The 18,094-nt window shown below is 41.3% G+C and overlaps 1 protein-coding gene across 4 annotated transcripts in view; it reads left to right on the forward strand.

Annotated features, from left to right (window-relative positions):
* Positions 1–18,094, forward strand: part of DMXL1 (Dmx like 1) — a 152,884-nt gene that overhangs the window by 77,777 nt on the left and 57,013 nt on the right. For 3 of the 4 annotated variants that reach the window (XM_039544393.1, XM_039544391.1, XM_039544392.1), the window contains exons 17-22: positions 894–1,121; positions 2,060–3,760; positions 4,873–4,983; positions 6,919–7,088; positions 10,205–10,302; positions 17,171–17,336. In XM_039544393.1, coding sequence (XP_039400327.1) covers positions 894–1,121; positions 2,060–3,760; positions 4,873–4,983; positions 6,919–7,088; positions 10,205–10,302; positions 17,171–17,336 — 2,474 coding nt within the window. The remainder of the gene's footprint in view (positions 1–893; positions 1,122–2,059; positions 3,761–4,872; positions 4,984–6,918; positions 7,089–10,204; positions 10,303–17,170; positions 17,337–18,094) is intronic. The other variant, XM_039544394.1, reaches the window with a different exon arrangement.

Genomic DNA, 18,094 nt, shown 5'->3' on the forward strand with positions numbered 1-18,094 from the left:
AAGCTTGCCATTCCAACCTCTTCAGAAATTTGAGAGGGACTTGACATGTAGGACTTGTTGCTTGTCCAGTAAGGGTTGATCCATCCCTACTCTGCAAATCCATCCCTACCCTACCAGTCTTTATGCATATGTTCAATATGATCATTTTTGAAAAATGGGGGGAAAATATTCACTCAGTTTTTGGGCCGTACCTTGATTATTTTTAATATCCTTCCCATTGGCACTGCATAGCGGCCTAATCTGATCCCTGTTTATTCTTTTTATTTATATAATTACCAAAATATTTTCCTCTTTTTTTTTTTTAATTTTCTTGGCAAGAGCTCATTCAGCTTGACTTTTAGCAATTCTTTTTATTCCTGTATTTTCTATCCACCAAGATACAGCTTTCTTTGCAAATCAATCCCTTTTTCCTTTCCCTATATGTTCTCTGATTATTCCTAATAATCTTTCTGAAGTGGTTATTCATCCAGCCATGTTTCTTCCTACAATTTCCCCTCCCCCTTGCTTGGGATGCAAATTGTAAATAGTTTTTGTATGGTTGATTTGACGAAATTCCAAGTCTGCTCCACATTTAAGTCCTTGAGCTGTTCAGTCCAATTGACTTCTTCAACTAATTCCCTTAATTTCCCAAAGACTTCCCTTTTGAACTAAAAAAACCAATGTTGGTGACCTGTTTTTGATTACCTGCCATTACATTTAAACTGAATCAACTCATGATCACTCAATCAAAGGTTATGTCCTACAACCAGCTGTTTTATGATGTCCTCACTTCTTACCAAAACCGAGTTTAAAATTGTATCCCCTCTTGTTGGTTCAGTGACAGCTGTGTTTTTCATAAAACAATTGTCATATGTTATGATAACTTTCACTTAACAATGCAAACCTTTTTTTAGATGAAAAAATAGACTCAAATATAGATGAAGCAGTGTCACATCATGAAGAGCTATATTCTTCCTCTCCGGATCCAGAGAAGATCCAATCTCCCTTCACGCAGAAATATCGGGCCTGTAGAGCAAACCTTCAAAGTACCAGTCGTCTGACTCTCTCTTCGGAAATGGTTTATAGTCAGGAGTTGAATTTACCAGAAGGAGTGGAAATAATAAGTGTTAAACCATCAGCAGGTCTGTAATTTTAAAAGAAATAAAGAACTAGTACATATCTTAGTATACTGTATTCTATGAGTTTCCTGGGTTATTAGACTTTAAAACAACAACAAATTAACAAATACCTAGTGAACTCAAGAATACGTGGAAACAAGATTTGAAAGGAATACTACAATACATCGTCCTTTAAAATTTTGTTTTTTACTCCTGGGGCCCAAATGCTGCAACAGAGCTCCTGCCGAAGCTAGTCAGTGACAAATGTTGCTCTAGACCAAGGATTTCTGTAAGTAAAAGGCAATATGCAGTCCTGAGTAGTGAAATGTGGTTTGTCTGGAAAATTGACTTTATTTTTTAATATAAGAAGTCCATCAACATACATCTCCTATGAAGACTACTTAGAATATTCAGACCCTTTATTGGGAGCATGTGTTCTGAGCTAGCTAGCATATAGTACCGGATTGCAATGTGAAGTGCATGCACTTCATAATTGTGTGAATTCACATACATGGATTATGAAAATACACCAGCATGAAAGCTCCAGCTATGTTCAAAGATTCAGCAGCTGCGGCGTGTCTGAGCTTCTCTTGTGGCCATTGGGGAAGAGGGGTATGGATCCATATGTATATACATAGACAGAGAAATCCATTTTTAATTAAAGGGCTATAAATCCATGTCATGGCTTGTCGCTAATACACAATTTATTTTGGAGCTTATAATTCAAATGATCCATATTTTGTGTCATCAGGTTCCAACACTGATTATCCGTGTTGTCGATATTAAAATTTGCTTTTATTGCTTAACATATCTGGAGCCACAAGTTACTGTTTATATAATGCTTCTTTCCTTCCATTCATATTGGATTGAGTTTTTAAAATTTCAGAGATGTGAAAAAAATTTAAAACTTAACTGGGCCTGTTTCCATAGGTTGTTTGTTTTTTGTTCTGTTTCAATTTTAGGACACCTGAGTTCCTCTTCCGTATATCCAGTTTGTCATGCCCCTTATCTACTGGCAACTTCTTGCTCAGATGGAAAAGTTAGGTTCTGGAGATGCAGAGTGACTCCGGAGGCAGTGGTTTCTTCTATGCCAGAATATACTGTAAATAGTAATCTTACGTATATATGGGAAGAATGGCCACTACTTGTTGAGGATGGACTTCTTAGTAGTAGTACTGTGAATGTTCCAGGCAGGCCAATAGAAGTTAGTTGTGCTCATACAAATAGATTAGCTGTAGCATACAAGCAGATGACATCTAAAAATAGTCGATGTTCTCAAGATTTCATGATGCATGTTAGTATTTTTGAATGTGAATCTACAGGAGGATCATGTTGGATTCTGGAACAGACTCTTCATTTAGATGAAATCAGCATAATGTTGGACTCTGCCATTAGTATTGACAGTAATTTAATGGCATACAATAAACAAGAAGTTTATTTATCTAATAATGAGAGGATTTTGCCCAGCACAAAGCACTTGGTTCACTTAGACTGGATGTCTAAGGAAGATGGATCACATATTCTAACAGTAGGAATTGGATCAAAGCTTTATATGTTTGGCCAGCTGGTTGGCAACATGCATGACCAAAGTAGTAAGGAGATGTCTGCATTGCCACTGTGGGAAAATGCAAAAGTTACATCCCTTTGTAGGTTTGTACTGCTACGGTGCGTGGACTTAGTTTCTTCAGTAGAAGGATCACCTCCTTTGCCAGTGTCTTTATCTTGGGTACGTGATGGCATCCTTGTAGTTGGGATGGATTGTGAAATGCATGTTTATTCTCAGTGGCAATCCCCTTCAAAACAAGAGTCAGTTACGAGTGATTCTTACAGTGGAAGCACACCATCTATCACTAGCTTAATGAAACAAAGCCAGTCGGCTGGTTCTGGCCTGCATCCACCAAAGCGAACCTTAACCAGATCCATGACAAGTCTTGCACAGAAACTTAGTGGAAAGAGAACTGCATTTGATCTGTCTGTGGAAATGGAAGATTCTGGTCTTTTTGAAGCAGCTCATGCATTATGTCCAACTTTACCTCAGTACCACCCTTTCCAGCTTCTAGAGCTTATGGACCTTGGTAAAGTACGTAGAGCAAAAGCCATCCTGTCTCATTTGGTGAAATGTATTGCTGGGGAAGTTGTTGCTATAAATGAATCTGAACCTAATCATGATCGGCGACTTAGATCTCTCACAATTAGTGCTAGTGGAAGCACTGCAAGAGACCCCAAGACATTCAACAAAACTGAGAATACCGACTATACAGAAATAGACTCTGTTCCACCACTTCCTTTGTATGCATTGCTTGCTGCAGATGATGACTGCTCACATTTTTGTTTAGAGAAATCCAACAATCAAAATAACTTAAATAAACAAAATGGTTTACCAGATGAAAATTATGAAGATCTTTTTCAAAACTCCAGCCTAAATACAGATGATCTTACCGTGTTTGAAGCAGAGGAAGATAATACAAAGCCAAAGATCATTGATCTTTCTCAGTACAGCCCAACTTACTTTGGACCAGAGCATGCCCAAGTTCTTTCTCGTCACTTGCTGCATTCTAGCTTACCAGGTCTCACCAGGATGGAGCAAATGTCATTGATGGCCTTGGCAGATACAATTGCTACTACCAGTACTGATATTGGAGAAAGCAGAGACAGAAATCAGGGTAAGCTATATATTTTAAGTGGTGGCCAATACTCTTGTAATTCACAAGCCTTATTATGAGGATTTTTGTTGTTTTGCAAATGTCTTTCCAGATAAGTGTATTAAATATTCAGTTGTACTAGTATGATGGTCTCTTCTGACCTTAAAGTCTATGATTCTATGTACTATCGAACAAGATTTTACCATCTGCTGTTTAGGTAAACGGTCCTTTTTTTTTAATTGCAAACTTCTTCATAACACTTTTTTATTACAGAAATTAAGTTATGAACTTCAGAAGTATTTTCATTTGTCATTGTTGACTGATATAATCATGAACCATGTGTGTTCACTGTGAAGGGGCCAAGACTGAGGCTTGCTTTGCCCTTGGTCAGAAATAACCCAAACATGACCTTGCACGCATGCTGGGAAAAGGGGGAAAAATTAACAGGCTTTTTGGGAAGGTTTGAGGGTATGTTCCTGGGGCACTAAGGTTATTTTGCAGCTTTGATGTAATGACTAGCTGAATTAATTCATTATTTGTATGGGTGTTTTTTGTGGGTTAGGTGGGGATGAGATGGGGGTTGGTTTACTGTTGGGTGGCTGTAGTTAAATTATAAATCCAGTTGTTAAGATCCAAAGAGCTTTTTGTGTGGCTGCTATTGTTTAAATCTAAAGAAACAATCAGAAGCGTTTCTTCCTGAGAATTTAACTCTCACTGTCATATGAATGCACTTTCCTTTCTCAGCCAAGCTTTTTCCCTTTATCCAACATAATAGTTGTATAATACTTTGATACAATAAGCAGCATATTGTTTTTAGTTACTGATTGAAAGAATAGGGAAAGTTTAATTTTTCTTAGAGTTCTAGATTACTCTGAAAAGCATAACTTGCTCAGGGCATGCATCCTTTTTTGCCACTAGATTGCCTTTTTCTTTATGTCACTAGTATCTTAGTTTGGGGTTTAAGAGTTGAATAAATCACTGAATTAATTAGCTCTTTTTAAAATGTGACATCATAGATAGTGGTCTAGCAAAGAGAAATCAGAGAGGTGTATATATAGTCATTTTCCATTTTTTCAAGTTCCTTTCATATGTATTTTCTTTCAGTGAAAATATGACTCAATTTTTATTTATAGGTGGAGAAACGCTTGATGAATGCGGCTTAAAATTCCTTCTGGCTGTTCAGCTTCACACATTTCTGACAACTTCACTTCCTCCTGTCCATCGAGCCCAGCTACTTCACCAAGGTAACTCTACAGATTGGTGTTTTGTTTTTTTTGTTTTGTTTAGTTTGTTTGTGGGGGGGACACCAATAACTCAGGACTGTCGTTGGTGCTACCTCCTTGAAAATTGCCACTTTGCAAGGCTGTTGGGTGCTGAACTTTTTAATAAAACAAAAACAAATGTTTGGCTTTGTACTTGAAGTAAAATATTTCTGTCAGCGTTAAAGAGACAAGACCTATTTGCTAAGGACTGGCCAAATGCAAAGGCTCTTTATTTTTAATGTCTTCAACAGCCTTGGTTTAGGTTCTGCCTCTTGATGAGCTCTGTAAAACAAACCAAGATTGAACGTAATTTCTGTTTTTCAGTAATGTTTGGCTTAATGAGTTATTCATCTGTAAACTTCCTAGTTGAGCACAGCTCAAAACTGTATACAGATATGGCTGATCCAGTAGCTTAACATGCTGAAGATTACCTGTAACTTAAAAATAACAATACTGATTTTTTCTAAATGTGATGTAAGTTTGTAGGTCCTGATGATACTTAAAAGAAAATAAGCAAATTCAGAAGTAAACTTACACAATAGATTATTCTGAATGTTAAAATGAAGCAAAGTAGTTTTAGAAAGTGCATGCTGAATTGATCGTACAGGCATTCAAACTCACTTTGTTCAAACTACACCAGAACATAGTACGTAAAGGAGTACTATGTCAGTGGTTTTGAACCAGGAGTCCGGGGTCCCCTAGGGGGCCGCGAGCAGGTTTCAGGGCATCCGCTAAGCAGGATCAGTGTTAGACTTGCCCAGGGCAGAAACCAAAGTCCCACTGTGTGGGGCTGAAGTTTGAGGCCCTGAGCAACTTAGCTTCAGTGAGCCCTGTGGCATGGGGTCCTGGCAATTGCCCTGCTTGCTGCCCTTAACATAGACCCTGGCTTTTATATGCAGAAAACCAGTTATTGTGGCACAGGTGGGCTGTGGAGTTTTTATAGCATGTTTGGGGGCCCTCAGAACGAAAAAGGTTGAGAGCCCCTGTACTATGCCATACTAAATATTGGTGATGGGTCTGTTTGGTGTAGTTCTGTCTTAAAATAAAAGTGGCAGTGTATTTCATGAAAGTGAAAGAGTATTTAGCCATTTCATGAATTCAGATGCTTTAATGATGGAAATATTTGCTTGATACTGCTAGAACTTTAAAAAAAAAAAACCAACTGTGAACATATTGTAGCTACAGTCCTTTTTATCTGTAAAATGTTCAATTAGGACAGAATTTTCCATGTTTCCTTTTTGCTTTGGGTAAATAATACTTGGTGCCAAAAGATTACAAAAGCTTGTTTCCTGAAAGCCGTTTCCAGATTTGACTTCTTATATTGGAAGTTGATGAAGTGCTGAGAAGATGATTTTTTCAAAAGAAATAAAACCCCAGAATGTTTACAATTTAGACATTAAAACTTGGCATGATTAAATTAAAAAAAAAAAAAAAGAGGAAAGGTGGGGGGGGAAAGAAACTTTTCACTGAACATGTCAGTATTGTTAGTTTTCCTTGGAATTTAGTATTTAATCAAAATTAAGCTAAACTTTCTGAAATTTTTGGTAAATTTCACTTAATATACAAAATTTCAGATGGGTATGACATCGCCACTAGCTATCTTTAAGGACATTTCTCTGCAGACATTTGTTTAGTAGTTATTTATATTTCGGTCACTACATCTATTGTCCGTGAACTAGAAATGGCCAGTTTATAAGTGAATAATAAACAGGTTGTCCATTTGTAAAACAGTAATGAGCTTTCACATATGTGTAACCTAGGAATGCAAGGCCTGCAGTTGTTTTAATGCCTACCAAGTTTCTGGTCTTGTACTTTCACAGTTAAAAATCAAAACCAAAACCTTCTGAACTTGCAGTTTGTTTTTCAGGTTTTGTTGTTACTGAACGAGCACTTTTTCCTTTGTGGATTATTGTATAGGCTTGTCTACTCGTCACTTTGCGTGGGCATTTCATTCAGTAGCAGAAGAAGAACTACTGAACATGCTACCTGCTGTGCAGAAAGGGGATCCGACTTGGTCAGAACTCAGAGCTATGGGTGTAGGATGGTGGGTTCGGAATATCCATAGTTTGCGCAGATGCATAGAAAAGGTAAATATAGCTTACTGAAAACAAATTAGCTTACAGCATGTTACCAGTTATTCATATATCCTAGAATAATTATGCTACCCAGTTTCCGTATACGAAAATGGTTGAAGTATACTAGCATCCTGTTAGCATTCCTGTAACTGAACAAGAGTTATGATTAGAGGGCCTTAAGGGTCAAGAATTTAACAGCAGTGGGATGGAGAAGAATTGTCAGTGCTTCCTGAAGGACGTGAATTTTTTTACCATAGAGAGAGAATGGACGGGGGTTGGCTTCATTTCTTGTCACTTTACTGATTTTACTTGATTCTGTCTTAGTGCTGAGGATTGGACTTGATGACTTCTCAAGGTCTCTTCCAGCGCTACATTTCTATGATTCTGTGACTTCTAGGCTTATCTTCATCTTGTAGAAATATTTGGTTTTAATTAATTCTGCACTGTGAGGGAGTATAAATGTCCTGATAAACTCTGCAAAGTCTCATTATTGAACATTCAGTATTTGGAGTCAACCAGTCAAGTAATTTTTAGCACAAGAGCCTTGCTTGACTTTGGCACACTCAATGACTGTTAGGAGATGGAGCCTAGTATGGAAGTGATTTGTCATTGTGGCAATGACAAAAAGGCACTGTTAAGTTACTTTATATCTACCATGAGAACGTGTATTAATGAGATATGAAGGCTCAACTTGCACATTATTTATTATTTTAACAAATGGAGTGTAAATCTGCTTGTATGTTCAGTTATTTAGGAAACATGTTTTTTCTTTCACTTGCATGCCTGTGCATATTATATTCTTGTTGGGTTTTTTTGTGAGTTAAACATCTATAGATAGTATGTTCAGGGCACCAAAGTGGTGAAGATATTTTTCTACAGTCTCTGCTTGCTGAGGACTGTAGGTGAAAAATACTAATGAAGTCAGATGCTCTACAGGACACTGGAAGCTAGGGGCAGCATGGATCCTATGGAACTGTCTAAGAGGAAAATTGGTTTAGACCCTGGTATCACATTTCCTAACATTCTGTGCCCATAATTTTCATAATGGCTCCTATACCTTGCAAGCTTTATGTATCAATGAAATGGAAGATATTGACACTTACGTCTAAGCCTACTGCGCTTATTTAACATTCTGTTTACATTAACTGTAGTGTTCCACACCTGTTTCAGGCTGTCTGGAGACTGAGGCAGTCAACAGTGAATCAGTTTATATTTGGTTTACCATATGGCTAGATATGAGGCAAGATACTCAGTTTGTATAGAAGGGCATAGCTTCATTGGAGCCAATGGAGCTATGGTGATTTGCACTACATGAGGGCCAGGTCCTTGATTATTGCTTTAATGAAAGCTTAAATTATGTCACACAAGATGTAGTCATCTAAGAAAATGAATGGCTTTTGTTGCACTATAATCCAGCTTAATTTGACCTGACTGATTTGCTTCAGCACACACTTGAACCCTTTCTACTGCCCTCAAATTTTAGTAAGTGAAACCATTTCCCTCAGAAGCCAATTTAAATTATTTGCATTTAATAGAAAAACTGATAACTACAACTTTGCATGCATGTTCCCTCCCATCTTTTGAATGATGCTATCTAGTGAGTCAGTTTAGCCTGCTTGATCTAGGACAAACTGGTAACCAATATTGAGGGGATTCCGTTAAAATCTATGGAGACCAAACATTATAGTAACAAGGGAAGTTTAGGAGATGCAAACCGCTACTATACAACACGAGCCAAACTTTGAGAGTTTCTAAAATGGACCTTCACAAATATGCTTTGTACAAGCATATTTTGTGGGATGACTATGACAGGTGTCTTGGAAATTTGGCCCTCTATGATTTACTTGTCCTCTGGGTGGACAAAATTAATGATTTTTAGAAAGGGTTTTTTAATTTAAATTGGATTTTTTTAAATTTAAATTAAATGCAAATTTACTTAAATGTAAATAGGTTAATTTTTTTTAAAGTTTGAAATTGACAAGCTGTTCAGGTCTTAACTTACCTTTTTGTAAAAAAAAAAAAAAAAAAAAAAGTAAATTAAGGACAAGAAATAATATTTAGTGTATATTTGCCACCAAGTTTTAAAGAAAGTCAGACCACTTAACTGGTGGAAGTCATTGGCTAAATATTTGAAACTTGCCTTCCTCTTCCGATCTGCACATAAAAACCAGGTATGAGAGGATGAGATCTATTGGTTTTAAAATCTTGAAGGATATAGTATCAGAAATCAGTTCAATTCATTAACTACAGATAATATTTCCTTTGCTTAATAAATCAGTGCAAAACATGATTTAGTGCAAAACATGATTTAGTAAACTTTTTTTAATGTATCCAGCACATTCATTTATTTAATTAAAAACTGTTACAATGCTGGTTTTGTGCATTTTAATTGAATTTGCATTTTCATGCAAATAATCACCATCTGATAAAGAAGTAATGGATCATTCACCATTTTTCTGAAATACAAAATCCAAAAATTAAGAATCTGACTAAATGTATGTTAAATCATGTAATTGCTTGTGTGTGTGTGTGTGTGTGTGTGTGTGACAGACAGAGAAAGAGAGAAATGTATTCTTCTGATTAGCAAACGGAAGCTAATCAGCTGCAAAATCAACATGTTTTTAAATGTTACCAACCAATAAGAAACACCTTTCACTGGAAAATGACAGAAGTGCAAATGCAAAAAAACACAATTAAAATTGATTTAAATCAAGGTTTCCTGTTTGCTGGTTTATGTCAGTTAAAATGAGTTAAATCATTATGTTTTAAATCAGTCCATTCTGCTTTTCCTTTCCTGATGACTTAGAACTATTTCTCATATCTATCAGTTTCTGCCCAAATGTTCAGTGCAAAAGAGTTAATGTAGACTAAGTAAACACATTTATTTATTTATTTATTTATTTATTTACATAACTGACTTTTATCATAAAAACCTGAAATCAGTGTAACTTTGATTTGATGAGGAACTGTTTTTTGTTAATTGTAAGCAAAAAATATACCTAATTGATCTTTGCCAGAACTACTTAAAATGAAATGATTTAACAATGACTAAATCAGTTTAGGGATACTGCTTTCAGATGACTTTTTTAAATTTGTCACAAATTTAACAAAACCCCATATATTCACAGGTAGCCAAAGCAGCTTTTCAACGAAACAACAATCCACTTGATGCAGCTGTTTTTTACCTTGCAATGAAAAAGAAGGCTGTGATTTGGGGATTATACAGGTAGGAAACATACAAGAAATCAGTTCTTTATAAGAGTAAATATTTACAAATCTTAGAATTTAAGTACAATTCCGTATTATCCAGTCCATTTGATAAAAATAATTTGTCTCCTCTTTTATTCAAAAGCAGTAAAAAAGTTCCAAAAATTCCTTTTACTGATGCATGTACTTTGGTAATCATAATGTGTTCTGAAGTCTATTCATTTTTGTTTTTTACTGGATCTTGCCACACAAGTATTTTAGCCAAAAATGTTTTGATGCTCTTCAGTTTTTAAATCACTATATGTTTAAAAAGACTGCCTGGTTCATGTTCTTTCATTCCTATAATTCAGAATTCATTCTTTCTTTTAAAACTTCAATTTCAACAGGATGTATTCATAATTCATATATTGTGGTATTTAAAAATGTGTTTTTGAAATTATTTTGATTAATCTTAAAATAAGTACAGGATATAAATTTTAATCTAGAATATATTTTTTAAATTGTACATTTGGGGCCTTAAGAAGTGTGATACAAATTCTAAAACTGTACTGCACATGTGCAGTGACTAACTTACATGTTAGATTACATATTTGTAAAGCTTTCCAAAAGTGAATGGCTAAAGTTTAGTCTCTTAAACTTGTAGTAGCCTCATCCACCACTACACAACCCTGCGTCATTCCAGAGCACTATTCTGTGAGTGTACTGAATTGAGGCTCAGGGGTCCTGAGGAAAAAATAGCATGTGATTATATAAATCAAGACTGTACCATAATGCTTGTGCACAAGGGGGCTGAATTGAAGTCACATGGCATCCTTAATTCTGTCACTTTCTAATGTTTGAGTGCTCAACTTTGCAACCTTGATGTTCTTTTAATGTAGGTTTTTGATGTAATATACTTTATTTTTAAGAACTGTCTTGGGACAAATGAACTTTTCCATGTTCATTGTTCAAATTGATCAGACTGATTTAAATTGTCAGTAGCTTCCGGTATTGCCTGTCACTTTTTTTAAAATAGCAAATCTCTTAGGATGTTATCAAAACCATAAGACAAGAGTCTCTGTTTACCACTGGAAAGATTATTGCACTTGATGTCACATGAGGAAACCAATAATAGAGGCTTTCAAGCAAATGACTGGTACTGTGTGAGGATATTTTTGGTAAGTAGTATTGCAACAGAGCAGTAAAGCTTCCAAAGCATGTTGTATTCTTCTTCAAGTGCTTGCTCATGTCGTTTCCATTTTAGGTGTGCACAACTGTTGGAGATTTTTGCCTTAGTGGTACCAGTAAGGCCAGCGGTAGCGCCTTCTAGAGTGCCACGCTCATGCACAGTATATCAGGTGCTGCCAGCCCATGCCCTCTCAGTTCCTTCTTACCGCCCATGGTGATCACTTGGTTCTCCTCCCTTGCTTGTTAAGAGCTAGTGGTTTCTTCCATTGGACTTCATGCCTTCGTGCCTTTGTTCAATTGTAGTTAGTGTTAAGTAGTTAAGTGCATAGTTAGCTGATAGTTAAGGTCCAGCAGGACTTCCCCCCTGAGCTTCCGGGTTTAAGCCTTGCTCAATCTGTGGCAGGCTTATGCCTGTGAGTGACCCCCACCACAGCTGCCTTAAGTCTTTGCGGGAATCATACAACAAGGAGCATTGCCGGTTCTGTAAGAACTTTCAGTCTCACACCCAGAAGGAGAGGGACATTGGCCTCAGGGCCCTCCTGATGGAGTCCACTCTCCGCCCGGCTTCTGAGCCCTCTACGCAGGCCACACAGAACTTCGGCTTCCATGTGCAGTGCACTTCCGGTGCCCACTTCTCTCAGCACCATTTGCCATCACCAGCGTTGAAGAAGAAGGCGAAGAAGCGCTCACCGGCACCAAGCAAGAAGGCCCCGGGGTCATCTGGTAGAGGGACCAGGCCTGTCAGCCAGCCTTCTCTGGAGCAGTGCAAGCATGCTTCCGTGGCTGGGGCTCTTAGCCCTCTTAAAGCTCCATCACTGTCTCTGGTGAGCAATATGGGACCCACCACCCTGCCTGCACTGTCGTCATCCCAAGCCCAGGTGCAGAGAGAGCGCAGGTCTCCACCTGCTCCTATGACATCTCCGGTGCCGCAGGACCAGGCTTAAGTCTCCCTGAGAGGGCAAGCCAGCTGGTAAGACCCTCCGGGGGCAGGGGAGTTCTGTCTGTTGCCGGACAAGCAATCCCATGGCAAGTTGCAGCTGTGCCGCTGGTTGCCTAAACTCTCCCCCTGGACACCAAAACATTATTTCCCAGTGTGGGAATGATGCTCCGCATATTAAGACCAATGCCATTTGCCCTCTTGCCGATCCATGTCTAGACGTTGCTCCCTTGGACGTTACTGGTCTCTGCAGCACTGTTCCCATGTTGCCAATCTCCCCAGCACCAGGACCATTCTTCCTGCTCAGCGCTCACCAGTAGCCACAACCAGCAAGCAGACCCAGGCATTGACAGCTCCTCCCTGGTCGCTGGAGAGTGGTTCCTCTGCTGCGGAGGGCCAGGTCAGCCCATTTCCCCGGTCTCTGCGATGGGATTGGGCACCGGAAACTACTTTACCATTCACAGCACTGCAGCGGCAGCAAGGCCAGTGGCCAACACAGTGGCTGTATTTGGAAGCATGGGGCGTTACGTTGATGACCATGCCCCCTTTGGAGCACGCTTCAGTGGCTGCATTGGAGTGAAAATCGATAACCCCACTGGTATCGGGCCAGGTACCGGAAGCTCACTCCGAGGTTGGGGTGGAGGAACCTCTCTCTCCAGTGGCTGCCGAGCCCTCAGGGCTGCCTCCTCTTCCCTGGACGAGGTGGTCGCAGGATCTTCCAGGGCCAGCCCCCCGGATGACTTTAAATAACACCAAGCCCTTCTCAGGCAGATTGAGGAGAACTTGGGCTGGAAATTCAGCAGATGGCAGAGAACTCTTTTCAATGTCCTCTCAGCCTCCACGCTCGCCCGGATCGCCCTACCTGTACACAATGGGGTTCTCAAGATTGCTAAGTCTCTGTGGCAGACCCCTTTCTCTATCCCACTGTAGCAGGATAGTCACCTGCTCCTGCCCTGAAAGGGCTTGAAGCCAGCCTTGGGAGAGGGCTGAGGCTGTGAACTAAAGGCTCACTGATTGGGGAAGCAGCTGCAGCTGGGCCATGCCCCAATCAGACTGCAGCTGGCCCTATAAAAGCCAGTGAAGCCAGGAGCTGAGAGGACTCTCCATCTAGCTCTTGAGGGAGAAGGGCCTGGCTGCCTGGGAGCTGAGAAGGAGTACCTAAAGTGGAGCGGGGCTGGGCAAAGGCTAGAGGAGCTGGGGGAGCTCCAGCCGGAAGCTCCCCAGGCTGCAGGCCTTGTTACAAACTGTAAAGGTTACTGGGGTTGCAGAGGGCAGCCCAAGGGTAGGCACAGGCAGCCAGGTCCAAACCCCCCTTGCCGGTGATGAGTGGCATTGACACTGCAGTCTGTCCCAGTGAACGGGGGCTAGATCGAGACTGGCAGTAGCCATAGTCTGAGGCGAGTGGGGATAGAGGATGGGGGCTTCCCGGGGAGGGGAGACCCAGATCTGTGGAGGTACTGCCGGGGGCAGCATCCTGGCCTGAAAGGGGCACCGGGGTCCAGGAGGGACTTGGGCGCCGCAGGGGTGAGTCTCTGCCTCGTGACACCCACCCACCTCAAAATGGGCTGAGAAAAAAGTACTTTGTGCCGGCCAAAGATTTTGAGTACTTGTATACCCACCCTCCCCTGGGCTCGCTGGTATGTCGGCGGCCAACGAGAAGGTTTCCTTCTCCAATGAGAAGGTTCCCACCACTTCTACCCCCCAAGACCAAAGAAGTGAAGTCAAGCATAGAGTTTATTGGAGCAGTTCTTGCTTGCATGCGAGCCAAGGCCTTCCTTCTAGAAGCGCTCTTTCAGGCTATGGTGGATCTCATTGCCCATGTAACGACACATCCAATCACCACGACCCACACTTGCCTGCGGCTGACCAGCCACGTGGCAGCATGCACGTACGTGGTCAGGCACGCCCAGCTTCAGCTGTGACCCCTGCAAACGTGACCAGCAAAGGCCTACATTCCCAGCAAGCATCCCTTAGACCGAGCAGTCACAGTGCCGGACCACGTCCTCTTGTCCTTGAACTGGTGGCTAGACCTCCAAGTCAGTGCTATGGGGAGTTCCCTTTGTGTCCCCATCACCGTTGCTCACCTTAGTCTTGGAGGCGTCCGATCTGAGCTGAGGAGCCCACCTAGGTGAGCTCAGCACCCAAGGTCACTGGATGCAGCACGATTCTTCATATCAACGTCAGGGAGCTTAAGGTGGTGCATCTGGCCTGTCAGGCATTCTTACCCCACCTGAAAGGCAAGGTGGTCCAGGTCCTTACTGACCACATGGCCGCGATGTATTACATCAACAGACGGGGAGGCACCAGGTCCTCAGCTCTGTGCCAAGAGGCGCTCAGCTTCTGGGTCCTTTGCGTGCAGAACGCCATTCCCCTTGTAGCCACTCACTCACCAGGAACATCCTGGCAGATTGCCTCAGCAGGACCTTCTACTCTTGCCACAAGTGGTCCCTCCATCCAGAGGTGGTCAACTTGATCTTCCGACGGTGGGGGACTCCCCAGGTGGACTTGTTTGCATCCAGGCAGAACAGGGTGTGCCATGTTTTGTTCCCTATACAGTGGGGACAAGGGTTCCCTTTCAGGTGTCTTCCTGGTATTGTGGTTGGGAGTGTTGATGTATGCCTTTCTGCCAGTGCCGCTTATCCACAGAGTCCTGTTTTAAAGGTGAAACAAGACAGAGTGTGGGTCATTCTTACTGCTCCTGCCTGGCCTCGCCAGCCCTGGTTCAGCATGCTGCTGAGTCTTTCAGTGGCCAACCCATTGCATTTACCTCTCCATCCAGATCTGCTCTCCCAGAACCACGGCAAACTGCTGCACCTCAACCTGGCATGGCTGCACCTGACGGCATGGCTGCTCCGTGGCTAAGCACGGATGAGCGAGAGTTCTGTTGGGCCAGGAGAGAGTCCCGCACCAGGTCCTGCTGGGTAGCAGGAAGCCTTTCACCAGGGCTACCTATGTGGCCAAGTGGAACCGCTTCATATGTTGGACATTGGACAAGAACATTCGTCCCAAGGAGGTCTCATTGCAGGACTATTAGCTGCATCTAAAGCTCCAGGGCTTGTTGCTGTCTTCGGTCAAGGTGCCCTTGGCGGCCTTTTTTGCATTCCACCCTCCACTTCATGGCAGCTCTGTCTTCGCCCATCCCATAACAGCACAATTCCTGAAAGGTCTAGAGCACCTGTACCCACACGTCTGAGACCCGGGTACACCATGGGACGTGAATCTGGTGCTCTCGAAGCTCACGGGCCCTCCTTTTCAACACCCTAGATTTCTACTCCTTTCCTGGAAGGTGTCCTCCTTGGTCAGTATAACATCGGCCCGGCGGGTGTTCGAGATCAGGGCACTCATGTCAGAGCCACCCTATACAGTCTTCTACGAGGACAAGGTCCAGCTGCGCCCGCATCCAACTTTTCTGCCCAAGCTTGTTTCCCATTTCCACACGGGCCAGGACATTTACTTAACGGTCCTATGTCCGAAGCCTCATGCATCAGATGAGAAGCACAGGTGGCATCAGACAGGCACTGGCCTTTTATAGTGATAGAACACGGCCATTCCGTAAGTCAATGCAATTGTTTGTTGCTGTTGCAGACAGGATAAAGGGCTGCCCAGAGAATTTCGTCTTGGATCACGGCGTGTATCTGTTACTGCTACAGCTGGCGAAAGTGCTCCCGCCAGCGATTGTGATTGATCATTCTACTAGAGTGCAGGCGTCTTCAGCGGCTCTCCTGGCACAGGTGCCGATTCAAGAGATTTGTCAGGCCACCAACTGGTTGTTCATCCATACATTCGCATTGCACTATGCACTGACTCGGCAGGTGCAAGATGATGCTGGCTTTGGCAGAGCTGTACTACAAGCTGCACGATAGTGAACTCCAAGCCCACCTCCATTGATACTACTTGAATCACCTAGAATGGAATCGCCATGAGCAAGCACTTGAAGAAGAAAACAGTTACCTACCTTTCGTAACTGTTCTTCGAGATGTGTTGCTCGTGTCCATTCCATTACCTGCCCTCCTGCCCCTCTGTCGGAGTTGTCGGCAAGAAGGAAATGAGAGGGCATGGGCCAACAGCGCCTGATATACCGTGGCATAAGGGCGCTACAGCTGACCCTATGGGTACTACTAAAGCAAAAATCTCTGACGGGCACTCACACACCTAGAATGGAATGCACATGAGCAACACATCTGGCAGAACAACAGTTACGAAAGGTAGATAACTGTTTTATTCAGTGGTTGCCTTAACAATTGAAATATAACATTATCTTCAAGAAATTCTATTTCACTATTTCTTAAAAGCATGTCCTCATACAGCACTAGTATTTTCCTTTGAAAGCTATTGTTGCTGGTTTCCCAATTTTCATCAGAAGTGGATATATTTTCTGTGGAACTGGAAAATGAGGCACATCCTCTCAGTTCAGATGTCCTAAGAATAAGTTTGTACTAGTCTATAAAACCCACCAATAACTTGAAAATATAACTATCAAATAACAAGTATGAGACAGTTCCAGGGTACATGGGAAGGTGCTTATCAGTTCTGTTGATATTTGAAAATTTAAAGACTGAACATTTATTTATCTTAAACACTCTCCACTTCAATTTTAAAAAGATAAAATTGTGTTGGCACTTTTTAAATAATAAACACATACTTCAGAAATGTAATTTGTTTTATGCATACACATTTGGACAGCTATCTAAATCAAATCTTGAGTCAGATATCTAGAATTAATCTAATAAAATGTTAATATTTAAACAAGTTTTTTTCCTCATCTATTTTGTTAAATCTGCAGGTCCCAAAAAGAAACTAAGATGACACAGTTCTTTGGGAACAATTTTACTGAAGATAGATGGCGTAAAGCAGCATTAAAGAATGCTTTTTCTTTATTAGGCAAACAGCGCTTTGAACATTCTGCAGCATTTTTCTTGTTGGCTGGTCACTTGAAGGATGCAGTTGAGGTAATGAAATAGTAGATTCTTCTGTTTGTTTAAATAGTTCTGATTTTATGATGTTAAGTCATTTCTAATATTTTTTTGTCTCCTAAATTTACAGATATCTTCTTAAATAGGTTTACAGTGCATCTGAAATTTGTCATCTAGTGTGACACAACTGTTGGAAATTCTCTATCTGTACCTTGTGATTACTGCACCTTTGGGTCATTATTGAAAAGCTTGTTACACAGTGTAAACTTGTTTTTTTGATTTTTACTTTTTCATGTCATTAATGAAGCTTTGATGCACAACTATTTCTGATCTTTGCACTTGGATATAAAAATGTTTTGTTTTTATCATTTCTCACCTAATACTAAGTTCAAGCTACAATTGATTTCTCAGTAATAGTACTGGTAGACAATCTGCCCAATTACCGTATTTTCCAGCGTATAAGGCGACTGGGCGTATAAGACGACCCCCTAATTTTACAGTAAAAACATAGGTTTTGGCCTATACTCGCCGTATAAGACGACCCCCCCCTTCTGAGGGGGGGAGCCCAGAGCCTTTTAAATCCCAGCCGCGGCCGGGAATCAGAGGGCTCTGGACTGCCCGCTGTTTATACCCGGCGTATAAGACGACCCCTGATTTTTGGGGGTTGTTTTTTAGTATAGAAAGTCGTCTTATACGCCGGAAAATACGGTACTGTTGCTTTTAAACTTCCAGTGATCTATCATAAGGAAACCCAGTAGGTGAGGGATCTGGGAGGGTCCTTGGGTGCTGCTGTA

The sequence above is a fragment of the Mauremys reevesii genome, linkage group 6 (assembly GCF_016161935.1).
Source record: "Mauremys reevesii isolate NIE-2019 linkage group 6, ASM1616193v1, whole genome shotgun sequence".
Classification (NCBI taxonomy): Eukaryota; Metazoa; Chordata; order Testudines; family Geoemydidae; genus Mauremys; species Mauremys reevesii.